Raw genomic sequence first — 14,201 nt, 5'->3', positions numbered from 1 at the left:
AAAGCTTTAAAAAATAAAAAAAAAATTGAAGAAAAAAAAATTGAAATTATGATATAACAATATCTGATATGTGTGACCTATATAATTTACAGACTTCAATTTTCGTAATTATTCTATTATTATTTTATCCTTAATTGGTAATATTTTTTTTGGACTTTACAAAGTATCAAAATTGTATAAATGATTTGAGAAAAACTTTAGGCATTGATTAACTTTAGAGTTTTGCACTACTCAACTAAAACAATCATGAACTTACTAGTATAAATACTAACTAAGAAGTATATTGACGTCTCAAAGATATAAAATAAACACGAGATATATAAACATGAGACTTATCCTGTTTAGAAGATACCTGTTGATACGCATCTCAGTTGCGCTCCAAGTGAACACAAGTTCGGTTTAGTGTGGTACATGTGGTATTGAACCCGCTTATGGATGGCTGCGATACAATGTTTATTCTCCGAAGAATTCTTTATTTCTTAGGTAAACTTTTAATAAATATTGTTTGTATAAACAAATTTAATGAATTAGTAGTAAATAGTATATATTTTAAGTAAAATAAGTATATATCTTTAGATGAGTAAAATATATTTATGACTATTTAAAAATAAATGAATTTAGGATCCAAAATATCTATCGTTGTTTAAATTATGATATCTAAAAATCATTATTTGTTCATAGGCGTGATAAATTTGATACATCAAAAATACGATTTTTGTACCATAAAAAAAAACACATCACTCTAAAGCCATCTCATCTCAAACATCTTTTTGTAAAATATATATTAACTTCTGATTTTAAATAATTCTTTCGAATGAAATTTTGTTGTTTATATTTCGTTAGTATGGTAGAAGGTTTTTTCAGAACTACAAGATAATACAACTAAAACGACTATATTTCGCTTGGATAAAGTAACATTCTATTATATTATAGGGTAAGCATATGTTAATGATAAAATATCCAGCTCAACATTTTAATCATATTCTATATATTGCCTTTTTAAATTTGAAATGTGAAAAATGTGTTTCAATTGTTTATAATTAGCATGAACCAATACAATTTTATTCAAAGGATAGTATCAAAATAAACAGACAAAAGGATTATGGTCACGCTGTTTGTCTACGTTCAACTTATATAATTGAAAAATATCGACCCGTTTACAATCACCAAAAACATGTAAAGTTTTTAAAAACTACAGCAGATTGGGCTCAAGGATGAATTGTCATTCAAGGTTCCCAACGATGCCCGTCATTCGGCAGTCTTTACAATTCAAGCGTTCATTTCGTTTTGTTTTAGTACTCCATAGATTCCTGAGATATAATACTGACCATAGCCAAATATTTTCAAACAATTTAGGTCTTTATAAAAACAAATATAATATTTATAAAATTAAACTATCAAAATAATTCTAATTGACCTAACGAAGAAAATTATCACAATGTTAATATAAGATAATAAGATAACGAAGTAGCTATATCGTTTTACTTAAAATAATATGCATAATTAAATAACCTATAAATAACTAAAAATTAAGAGATATTTGTTATAAATTGCACAATTAAATTTGAGTTAACTCAGTTCAAAAAATGAAGTAGTATGCCTGTTAATTTTTTTTTTTTTTTTAATAACTCAAAGAATAGAGGAGTTTCACTTCACAAAAAGTTGAAACCTTTTTGTATTTTTTAAAAGTTTTTTATATCACTAAAAGTGAAAGTTTTATTTATTTACGAGTTTAATGATAAAAAAAGTAATTATGCCTGAAGTTTTCTCTTTCTAGACTGTTTTCGTTTTCCAAAAAAAAAAAAAAATGTAAAAAAAAAAACTGACTTGCAAATGATATCCTCAGATATGAATTTTGAAAATAGCCATTATTTTAAACTGAAAAATAATGATAAAGATATGAAAGAAAAATAAAATATTCTTAAAAAAAATTTAAACCGAAAGTCTTCTTTGAGTTATTGGAAAATATAAATGTTTTCATTAATAGCCGGAAAACCTGTTTTATTCATAAAGATCTTAAGACTTAAAATAATTTTAGATTAATTTAACATTAATATTAATATTATTTTATTAGTAAAAATATTATTTTAATATATTATAAATATAGCACTAAAGTGCTATACGTTTATTGTCGTATATATTAACTTTTTATTCGATTGATATTATTTCAATGTAAATTTTATTACAAGCCATCGTTTTAAATCTCAAAAATACCGAATGTTTTTTTTACGAAATTTTGTTGACTGATAAATTCATTCTGTCGAAAATGACTATAGGAATTTTCAGTTCAGTTGTTTTGTAAAAAATAAAAAATATATGTATTTTTTGAGCTTGTATTCATAGGGTAGATCCGGACTCTCTTTAATAGATTTCTTGACATATTTACAAGGACACAAAAAGTAGGTTGCTTTAAAATAAAATTAGTAACAACAAGAAAGCCAGGAACACACAGAGAAGAGATCTTCTATGAGGGACCCATCCACGTTAACTCTTTGAGTAGACTAATGCAATGGAAGAGATTCCGCTGAGCATTGTTCTTCATTCCAGGCATACCATTGGATGGATGATTTTTACAAGTATTGATTGTCAATATGTTTATATTGTTCATTGACTAATACAAATATAATAACTCATAATGGAGGTTTCAAACCCTTTTGTACAATACTACCCATCAAACCCTTTTGTCAATTTTTTTTTTTTATTGTGGAATATTACATTATGTCTTATATTTATAGACAATGGTGATAGGGATCATAGAGCTCTTTCACAGTGTATTCACAAATGTATGAATTGAATGATTATAAAATAAGAAATAGAATAAATAAAAAATGATAATAGTAATAACAAAATAAATAAAATTGCATAGTTAGATTTGAAAATTATTTAAAACCAAAATAATAATTTTAATTTTAAATACCTTAAAAATATTTACATGATTAGTAAATTAGTCAAAATAAATGAGTACTGTTCTCTAGCAAGAGTTTATCGAGTTAAGAAGAATCTTCAATCACATACAAGTTATAGTAAACTTAATTATTTTCACACATTTTTTATTGATTTCAGTTAAATATTCTGATCAATTTTAGAATGTTTTCTTATTTATACTTATAACAGCTTATTCTACTTATTTTCAATTATAACAGGTTCAGGATAGTGGGTATATTTTATTTAAAGTCTATTTACATATAGAAATAATGGTCAAGTCAGGGTAATCTTTTTTTAAATTTTTAGTGTATCTCTTGTAGCATTATTATTAATATTTTTATTAGAAGAAGATAGTTGAAGTAGACTGTAGGAAGATAGTCCGGGTGGTGGTGAGTAAAGTTACCAAAATATTAGAAAAAACTATTTATTGTTAATCAACATTTCGCCCCATTTTGCAGGACTGACCCCAGGTCAGTTGTCATACTTGTTAATGAAGTCCTGCAAATTGGACGAAACGTTGATTAACAATAAATTGTTTTTCCTACTATTTTGATACCTTTATTGATAGACCCGGACTATATTCTACAATTAATATTTTTAGTAAGTATGTATAGCTTCTAAATTTAATTTCTTTATTTTTTAGCTATGCTTTCTGTATCGTTGTTTTATTTTTAATAAGCTTTATTTTTAAAGTGAAGTTTTTTTTTTTACATTACAAAACATATTAGTTTTTCTTCTTTCTATTTTTTAATATTCATATTAACTCTAATATTCTATTTTAAAATGAAAAACATATTATGATAACGCAATGATGTTATAATAATACGAATGTTATTGTATTTAGGTTTGTTGATGTCGATGTTTCTTGGATTAGATAAATATCTAAAAGTTTACGCTAATTGAAAACAAAATTCAGTCTGCTATATAAGCTTCTTCCATAAAGATATTGCTTTGTTCGCTTGTTGTTACCGTTTGAGTAATCTTGATTGTTATACAAGTTCAAACATGCTTAAGAAGCATATATAGTCTATATTATTGCAGAAGCATGCTTGAACGTGTGCGTAGTTGCTATTCATTATTCACACTCTCAAGCATGCTTGGAAAAAATATTGAGAGTGCTTACTGGGCGCGTTTAGTTAGCTAGTAGCACCTTTAGTTGATGGTCATAGGAGTAGAACTCGATATGTTATCTACTCCTACACCGGGGACAGTCCTATGCCCAACGGACCGCTTCATTGGGAGAAAGCCTTCCCAGGCCTACAAGTAAATAAACTATCACTGTAATTTCACTTCTCTTTTATATTTCTATGTACTCTTTAATATTAAATAAAGGATTATAATTAATATTAGTGAGATTTAATCTCAAAATAATTATATTTTGTTCAATTAAAATATTTCGTCAAATCTCTGATTCAATTAGTCTGGTTATTATAAAAGTTTCTCAATAATTATATTATTTTTATATAAGCTTACTTCGAAAAATTTCTATTTAGACTTTTTTTTATTTAATTATCATATTTATGTCCTCAAATATGGGTTAAAATAAACGACAGATCAAAATATAATTTTGAACTACTTTATTTTTCAATTAATTTTTTTTTTTTTTTTGGCAATTGTACAGTATTGTAATCGATTTGTACTAGGAATAGAGCTCTAAACCGTCTTGGTAAAAAGGTCAAAATAAAATTCAAAGATTTTTAAACTTGCTGTAGGAACAAGTATTACTTTAGCATAAAATATCATCAGTTAGTTTGCCCTTCAACTCAATATCTAAAATATTTTGAAACAAAATGAACGGACGTTGGTCATATTAATTCAATTTTTCATTAAAAGTATACTATTTGGAATATAATATGGATTTTATATTTAGAATTTATAATTTAAAATAAGAGGGACTCAGCAAAGGTTTACATGGCAATGGTAATTTTTTATACTTGATTTTAAATAGATATATTTATTTCAGTTACATTAAAATTATTTACAAATAAAAATTACCAATAAATATTTTTTAGAAAAAAATTGTATTATTGCAACAATACTTATAGGATTTATAGTGTAAATTAAGTGTGAACATAAATGCAGTAATTTATGTTCAAACTTTACGGCAACGGTCAGGGCAGATCTAAATTTATCCACTAAAGATAAAACTGGCAATTCCGTCCGTATCAGGCAGAATTAATTCATATTATTTATCCTGACGAAATAAACAAAAGATAAATCTAAGTATTCTATATTATGATTTCCATTTCTATAATGTTTTGTGTTTGTTATTATATTCCAATGTTTACTGTGAACTGGAATTGTATGTGTGGGCAATTAACTCTTCAGTAAAGTAACACTAAAATCACTGTTTTTTTACGATTAAAAAGAAAAAGGGAAAATGATAAAAATAAATTAAATTAAATCCATTCTGGTTTAAGGCCTTACTATCATGACAATGTGATAGTAATTATCAAGCTGAAACAGAACAGAAATACAATTAGGAAAAGAAATTAAAGTTTTTTTAGAATCGCACAAATATGATTAATAACTACTAAATAAATCAAATGGTATCCTTATTAAGTCTCAATATTCTTTATTATATCAATAATTCAACTTTTCAGCCAAATCGGCCATCCTCAAAGCCAATCTAAACATTTAACAGCTTATTATTTATTCATTTCTAACAATTTTAAAAACAACATCATTATTAATAATATACCATACCTTAAATATAAATTCACACCTCACAGCAAAATTAAAAAAAAATGTTTTATAGGCTATTTTGCCCGGGTCATAAAATTCAAGTCAAAATCACCTTATGAAAAAGTTAATTGATAGAAAATAAAATTAATTATTGATAAGCTTACCTAAGCGTATGTCTAGTTAACTATTTTTTTAGAACTTCATACATTTTTAAAACTTTAATTTTAGATTAAAATTACCCTATCCACAATTAGATAAACCAACTATTTATGACCTTCCACACACTCAGGTCAGGCTTATTATTATTTGAATTCAAATTGTATTTGGTCTCAATTTTTATTTATTCCAATTATTAAATTCATATTAAAATTAATTGTAAATTTTAACAAAAATTTCCCCACATTTTTGATAAATTTATTTTACTTAAAATCTCGATTTTCTATTGACTTTTTCATAGGGTGATTTTGACTTGAATTTGATTACCTGGGTAAAATAGCCTGTAAAATATTTTTTTAAATTATGATGTGAGGTGTGAATTTATATTTAGGGTATGGTATATTATTAATAATGTTGTTGCTTTTATAATTGTTAAAAATGAATACATAATAAGCTGTTTAATGTTTAGATTGCCCTTCAGGATGGCCGATTTGACCGAAACGTTGAACTATTGATATAATAAAGAATGTTTAGACTTAATAAAGAATACCATTTGATTTATTTAATAGATAAATACGAGTCTCAAGAACTTGAATAAATTATTTGATTAATAACTTTAAATTAAACAGAATAGTTATTTCTGTTACATTTAAATTATTAACAAATAAAAATTAGCTAAAAATAATTTTTAAAAAAAAGTTGTATTATTGCAACAATACTTATAGGATTTACAGGGAAGGAGTCGATCCAACAGATGGGGCTCCTTAGCTTGCCGGTAGCTATTTATAGTTGCGTGTAGAAATCAATCTCCAAGATCACAGCAGTTAACTATTATTAGACATATGCTAATAGAGCAATGATGAGATAGGAGCAGGTAGAGGTACAGGAGACCTGGTGGGAACAGACAACATGCTCCGGCATAACAAACCCGGTTTAATCCCTCACCGGCGAAGATAGTTTATTGGAAGGTTGGCCGGTGTAAAATGTTGTGTTTTATGGGATGTCGTTAGGCCGCTAATAACCCTTTCAGCCTTATTGAGCTTTAAATAAGAGCGGTCATTTTATATTCCATTTTCTTTTATAATCTCTTTCGCTATAGATTGTTGCCTTTTTGCAATATATTTCGGCTCAACCGGCTTGATTTTCCCCAAGTGGCGCTGTCGTACTACTATTTGTTATCATTACTCCTGATGGTACGAAATAATATCGTTAAATGAAAAAAAAAAAAATATCGTCGTGGTACAAAGAGGATAAATCCATTTTTGGGGAATTTTTATATTATTTTTATATATCTCCATGGAAGGAATGGTATCTGGTTTTGGCCAAATCGGCAACATATGGGACATTGAGGTCATGATGGATGACTTGATTTGTGGCAAAGTAAGGAGCGTTTAGGATTTTGGACTGTAAGGATTGGTTTCGGGAGGAATTTTATGGTTTAGTTCCAAAGCTCAACTCCATATGTCCAGACTGACCTTATTGCAGTCATGTAGATCAGTCTTTTGTAATGGATTGGTAATTTAGATCGTTTGTCCAGTAAATGTTGTAATAGTCGAAATCGACGAGCAGCTTCCTGTCTTTTCAGTCTTGTATGAAGATTCCATGTCAGTCGTTGGTCGAGATGTAGTCCTAAGTAACGGATCATTTCGACAGGAATAAGTGGGGTATTATTAAAGGATACTGTTGGGAAAGAGGTCATTGGTTTACGACGAAGGGTAAATGTGATTTGGTGGGATTTATTGGAATTAATTTTAATCCTCCAATTTTGGCACCATTCTTCAAGGGTGGTGAAGTGGGAGTGGAGGGTTTGGGATACAATGTAAGGATCATTGTTCACTGACAATAGACATGTATCCTCGGCATACGTGGTGAGGATAGTGTTAGGATGTGTTGGGATGTCAGCTGTGAAAACTGTATAAAGGATAGGACCAAGGATACTACCCTGAGATACACCAGCAGACTGACAGAATAGGGATGAATAAGTAAAAAAGCTACAAAACATTTCAGCAAATACATTTTTACTTTCAAACAACAACGTTTTGACTAAAACAGGCAACAGGCATTCTGAAAAATGGACTCGATTTAATTTTACAAGGAAATTCATAAATATCATTTGGTGAAATATTGTTTTTTTTTTTTTTTTATATGGTAGATACTATTTTAATCTAAAATCTAAAAAGAAATTTTCTAAACACCTCCTTGGAGTACTAAACGAATCTAGAAAAAAATATGTACTGTTTTTTATTAATTGTTTCTCATTAATATTTATTAGTTAAAATAACAATAATTTTGTATAATCTTGGTTTAAAATTTACAAAGTGCAATAAATTAATTTTAATTGTTTTTTTTTATGTTTAATCTTTGGAAAAGCTTAAGATTTTTCTAAAAATTTATATCTTATGTAGTTTAAAAATAAATCCAATAATTATCCTTTATAAAAATTACTTAAAGTTTGTACTTCCCTGGGTTTCCTGAAACAATAAAATTTTAACTTAGCCTTTTTACTATTCCTACGATTTAATTAATATACATGTAAAATGATTTATTTTTTAAAAACAAAATTATTCCTTTGAAAAAGTATTTATTTTATATAAATAATATTGTATAATATATACATCAAATTTTATTTACTTTTTAAACTGGAAAATTTTAATTTAATAATAACCCTTCCTGGTCATTTCTGAGATACATACGGGATAGTTGGGAGTTATCTTAAGGTAATTAACCTGTTCTGATTAGAATGGAGAACGTTCAAGTTTAAATTCTGTGGTGTTGCAACAAAATAAAAGTCAACATATTTAACTCCAACTTAAAGCAAAAAAAAAAAATTTTTTTTTATTATCCTCGGCGCTGGTTCTCCCACACCAGGCCACTGCAGTTTTGAAGTTGTTAAGACCAACGCTTCAACTCCCTCGGTTACAAATTGTTCTAAATAGATGACAACCCCTCCGGCAAGATCTTAACCGGCGCCGCTGCTTAGGTGATGCCTCAAGAAACTCGGCCTCCCATTTATTCTATTTGATCTTATAAGTTTGGCAAAGAAACGTTTTTAACCTATTATACTTATAAGAAGCTGGTTCACATGAAAAGTTATATTCATGCGAACTAGCTTTTCTTCTGTTAAGAAGACCAAGAAACAACTAAGCTGAATATTTAGAAGCTATGGTAGAAAAAATAAAATTAAACAAAATCAAAGGCAAACAACCGCCACATACAGATTACCTGTGAAGAACGGGATGTCCTCTACTGGCTTTATGAAAGCGAAATTTCTTTTTGAACTTTATATGGTTACTTATTTCGCATCCAACATGTGAAAGTTGTGACAGAATATCAGTAAGACACGTTACACTTGCAGTACTGACCCATATTCACAGATATAAGGAAAAAATTGGATCCGTAACCAACATATGAAGGGCACATTTATATGATATCAAAATATCTTTGAAAAAACATTGGAATTTTCATTATCAGTGAAGTTCAAATTTAAGTTGTAGAAAAGAGCACTCCAGGGTAGAAGCAACAAATATGAACATTTAAGAGAAATTAAAGTAACAAAAATCGAATTTTGTAACAAAAACAGTAAGTTACTATTCACTCTCTAACAAAACAAATAAATAAATTAATAAAGCATTTTCATTGTTTTTAGATTTTATGCAGTAAAGCTATTATATTTAGTATGATCATTTACCCTCTTATTTAAATAATGTAAACAAAAATTTGATTGGCAGAAACATTTCCAGTAACATTAAACTCTGAAAAAAAAATTATAGAACAACTGACGGTTGAGAAAAACGTATAACCTTGAATATTTATAGGTATATATAACTCACTCCTGACATTCTTTTGTTTTTCAAACAGTTGTAAACAGGTTGTATTTTAAGAATTTAAAATGGCGCTGTGCTTGAACTCATGAGAGAAAAGGGTTAACAGCGAAAAGGTAAAATTATGTTCCAATACTAATTTATTTAAGTAACAACAGAATTATTTTACTTCTCAACAAAATGTTACATAAATACTTTTTTACGTAGGTTTCTATTGCACAAAAAAAATAAATAAAATAAATTGAAGCTTTATAAGCACTTTGAATTTTATTATATTCTTTTTATTTTACACCCCTTTACAATTTATTGTGCTTTTATAACGCTCATTTTTTTTCCTTGTACATTAATACCATGCAATGACTTTCTATTATTAAGCATCAATGTACATTATATATTTATGATTTAATTACTACAGGCCCGGAGATAGGGTTCAATCTCTATTTGAATACATCATAAAATGAATGAATAAATGAGTCTTTTTTATTGAAGCGATTTTTCCATCAGCGACGGGACCGAACTGGGTACAATATTATTAAGGATCTCACATCCCCATTGCTGCAAGCTACTGCTTGACTTTGTGTGTCGTAATACAATAATTTATTTTGTAGTTAATGTCCAAATAAACCCAAAAAAGTACAAAGCTCGTTTCTTTTAATATTTTTCTGAAAGTTATTCTAGAAATATTCCAAAGGCTTAAACAGTCGTGAACACGGTACACCCTACAGTAAACAAGTAAGAGGTACTTGGTTTAAACCTTTTTCTCCAGTCTTTACAACTATTTAATATTCATTGCTAAATGACGTCAAAATCGAATTAAATTGCACAGAACATTCAAGATCAAGCGACCTCTGGTAGACTAGACAAAGGCCTTTTAGCAATCGATTGATATCAGAGTCGTAGTGGTGTTACAGTTGAAATTTCTAGTTCACCTCATTGCGCTGGTGCATTAAAAGATTAATACGATTAAAAATGTATCTATACTTGTGGAATTACCTCACTTTGACAACAAAAGTCCTTCATGTATTTTAGGATTTTTTGCCTGGTAAGGGAACCATGCCCATCGGGTTCGTTTCCTGTTCCTTCAGATTAAAAGGGAAGGCTGCCCATTTCCATGCTCTAGGAAAACATCGTATTTTCCTCCAAGTATTGAAACAGTCATTACCAAATAATCCCTCTTCTGGAAATTTGTTTTTATGGTATGGCATATCGGATCATAAATCGTTGCCCGATTTCCCTGAGTTCTCTAAAGAATTAATTTTAATTTTACTGGAAAACCAAATATATAATTGATTTCCATTCATGTATTTCATCAAAACTTTTGATTGTATTTTCTTCTTGTGATCTTTTCGTTGTAATATTCCTGGATAATTTTTTCTTGTGCGAAGCAGTTATAAGAATGTCTATCCTATGGGATAGTTTTATTATATTACCTTGACTCGTTCTTTTGACTTAGAAGTTTCCAAAACTTTTGGTGTATCCTGTCCTCCCAAAACTGTTTTTTTTTTCTTCATATTTAGAAATGAAAATGCACAATTAAAGAGATTATAATGTTCTTTAACCCATTGTCTCTTGTTCAGTGCCATTTTCCTTCAGTTACATCGTTTATAAGCTTTAGAATATTTTGCTGTGGAGAGCGAATTAGTTAGTAAATGTGTAAAGCAGTGCTGAAACCGTTACTTTCTGGTGGTATATTCCTTATTGCGATATAAATTTCAGTTTCACTAGTTGAAGTTATTTTCCTTGAGTTATTAAATACTTCACTGATGACAAGCCTGTGGTTGTTGAAATCCTATGCAGTATCACGAATTTATTCTCTATGCTTGTCTCGTCTGTAGTAGGTTGATAGTCAAAATTATCTTACTATGTCTCCGTATGTTGGTATGAGATTTCGAATGAACGTAGAAAATGGTTAGTTAGTTATTGTTATTAAGAACTTGGGAGACGTTTTTTTGTTTGGAACTGCAATTGTGTATTGGGCTCCTGGAATCTGATATCGGTATATTCGTTGGATGCATTATTCACCATATGCCTTGCAATTTTTTTCCCCAAAATTAAGTTACTTGGAGCTCAATCTTAGTGGTCCATGAATCGTTTCTATGTTTATTTTAGCGAAGTCCGTGTCGTTGCATTATTGTTGTGATTTCCATTTCATTTGACTTCTTCTAAATTATATAATTAGTTTCTCGGAGCCGTCTTCTCTTTTATTAGGAAATCTTATGATTTGATACAGAACTTATTTCCTAAATATCTTCAGTTTCTATTTCTCTGGCTTTGAGATACGATTAATTAATGTGGCATTCCAAGAGAACAGGATTTTTTAAATAGTTTCTATCTTGAGGGAAGGAATATAACAGAAGGGGAAACAGCGAAGAAAAGTAAAGCAAAAAAAGATGGCGTCAGAATGAGGTCTATGGGCAAGTCTGAGTTGTAGGAGCCAATTACTGGCTGCTTTTCGTTTCAGTTTAGATACAATGGCGGGAATTAGCCTCAACGTACATATTCTCTGGGGGCGTGGCTTACTCCCCAATTTTCAGCTTCACTTTTCCTTTAAAGGAGAGTATGGTTATGTCACATCCCTAGTTTGTATATTTTGATTTGTGATTAGCTTAGGTAAAAGAATTTTTCTTTTTTTCCGTATTTATTCCTTTGTTGCTGCCAAAACTAATTAATCATTTTTAATATTTAAATTAAATTATCATAATGCCATCTTCTGCAATGGTTTTTCGGTATTATAATTTAAACGCTACAAAAGTAAAATAAAATATATAAAAACTATATTCTTCAATTGTCCATTACGTAAAATCTCAGATCATTCAGTTACTATTACAAGAACATTGCCGATTCAAACTTCAAAAACACTTATTTTGTAGACGGTCCTACTAGTTGAAGGAATGGGGATCAATATCGAATGAGGCAATAAGGGGTACATATAAAGTTGACCAGCTCAACAAGTATGTGTGGAGAAGTTGGCCGAGCGAAGACAGTATAGTGGGAGTGAGGTCATCCACCTCAAAGACCTTGCAAGGCTGTTGTCGACACAGACCTCAGCCGCACAATTTCTGTATATCTCACAACTCTACCTTTAAATCATTAGCTAACTATCTTGCTAGATCAACTATGAAGTTTCATGAGTATTTATCACGATCAGATTATACCGTTCATTTCGATATTAAAGTCCTATTTAGCGCTTGGTTCTATATGGTTTAATGCTTTGGCTGGTAATGCACTATTTAAATATTTATTCTTAGAATAATGCAGAGTTGAACAGTACTTGATTGCATTTTCAATTTTTTTTATAATGTATAATACTGATACTAAATAAGGAAATCAAATATACTTGTACTCAACAATTATGATTATTTTAATAATCGATTACATAAAACTAAAATAATTGGGAACGTTCATAATTTAATTTATAAAACTCCAAAACTTTTATTTAACTTATAGTCAATTATTTCTTGTACTTAAATAGTGTGTCATTGAAAATTTTGAATAATTTCATTATCATTTTAAGTATTAAAATACTTTAAAATGTTGATAATTACTGAATAAAAAGTGAAATCATGTAGTTATATAATATAAAATACATGAATGAATAAATGTATAGTATTATTATTATTTACAGGTATATATATATATACAATTGCAAAGTATTGTATTCTGTACTTCAAAATCTTGAGTGTTATCTCCAAACTGCTAGTTGCAGAAATTGCTAAAAAGGGCCTGATTAAAAATAATAAAATTGTTTACTAGTAATTGAAGTGTTGCATTCCGATACAACCAAATTCATATTTTCACTTTTTTTTTATTATAATTTTTTTAATAACCAGCTTAAATGATTAATTTAATATAATGATCGAAGACAGGTTGTTAAGCCATTTATAATAGAGTAGTACAAATATAAGAATCCTTTAATTTTAAACTCCATACGCACACAAACTATCTAATTTTTAATTTTTTACCCCAAATCTATCCCCGACGTTCTAGGTGTGAAAAAAAGAAGACCATGGGAGCTTTTCATTTAAAATAGTCCTTAACATGACAGTTTGAAAGTATCAATTTTCTTTATAGCTCATTTATTTCTGAAATTAATGTTTTTTCATGATCATTTTTCAACACTTACATTTATTACATTTTTTTTAAACTATTAAAAAAACAACATTATTTCAACTTACTTGCTTCAATTTTAGTAATAATAATTACTTTCTTTTTTAGAGAATTTTCCTTTCTGTTATTGATACGAATAATTTTGTATTAATAATAGGACTGCACTTATGCAATTGTTAAAAATATATACACATTCATTTTCATTTAACGTATCGATGATACGATTTTTTTTTTTAAATAATTTAAATAAATGTTATCTTGTGTTTTTAAATAATAATTTAGTGACCTACAATGTGGGAAACCCAACCTCAACTCAATTTTAATAGACATAAAATTAATTCATAGTCACACTACCTCCATTTTATTTATTATTATTACTCATTTTATTTATTCATTTTTTTTCTCCTTTCTTCTCTCGTCCCTTTTTCAAATTAACTTGTTTCTTTTTACTATTAGAGGGCAATAGTTTGTTTTATTTAAGTGTACTAATATTATTTTTTTTATTAT

At 28.4% G+C, this 14,201-nt stretch overlaps 1 protein-coding gene across 1 annotated transcript in view; it reads left to right on the top strand.

Annotated features, from left to right (window-relative positions):
- Positions 1 to 387: 387 nt before the first annotated feature.
- Positions 388 to 14,201, top strand: part of LOC106685123 (uncharacterized) — a 472,745-nt gene continuing 458,931 nt past the window's right edge. The window contains exon 1 of the mRNA XM_014427648.2: positions 388 to 483. Within this exon, the coding sequence (XP_014283134.1) occupies positions 432 to 483 (52 nt within the window). The 5' untranslated portion in view covers positions 388 to 431. The remainder of the gene's footprint in view (positions 484 to 14,201) is intronic.

This window comes from Halyomorpha halys, unplaced genomic scaffold (assembly GCF_000696795.3).
Source record: "Halyomorpha halys isolate HHAL.00 unplaced genomic scaffold, Hhal_1.1 Scaffold660.1, whole genome shotgun sequence".
NCBI classification, from domain to species: Eukaryota; Metazoa; Arthropoda; class Insecta; order Hemiptera; family Pentatomidae; genus Halyomorpha; species Halyomorpha halys.
This window is presented reverse-complemented; position numbering and strand designations above follow the sequence as displayed.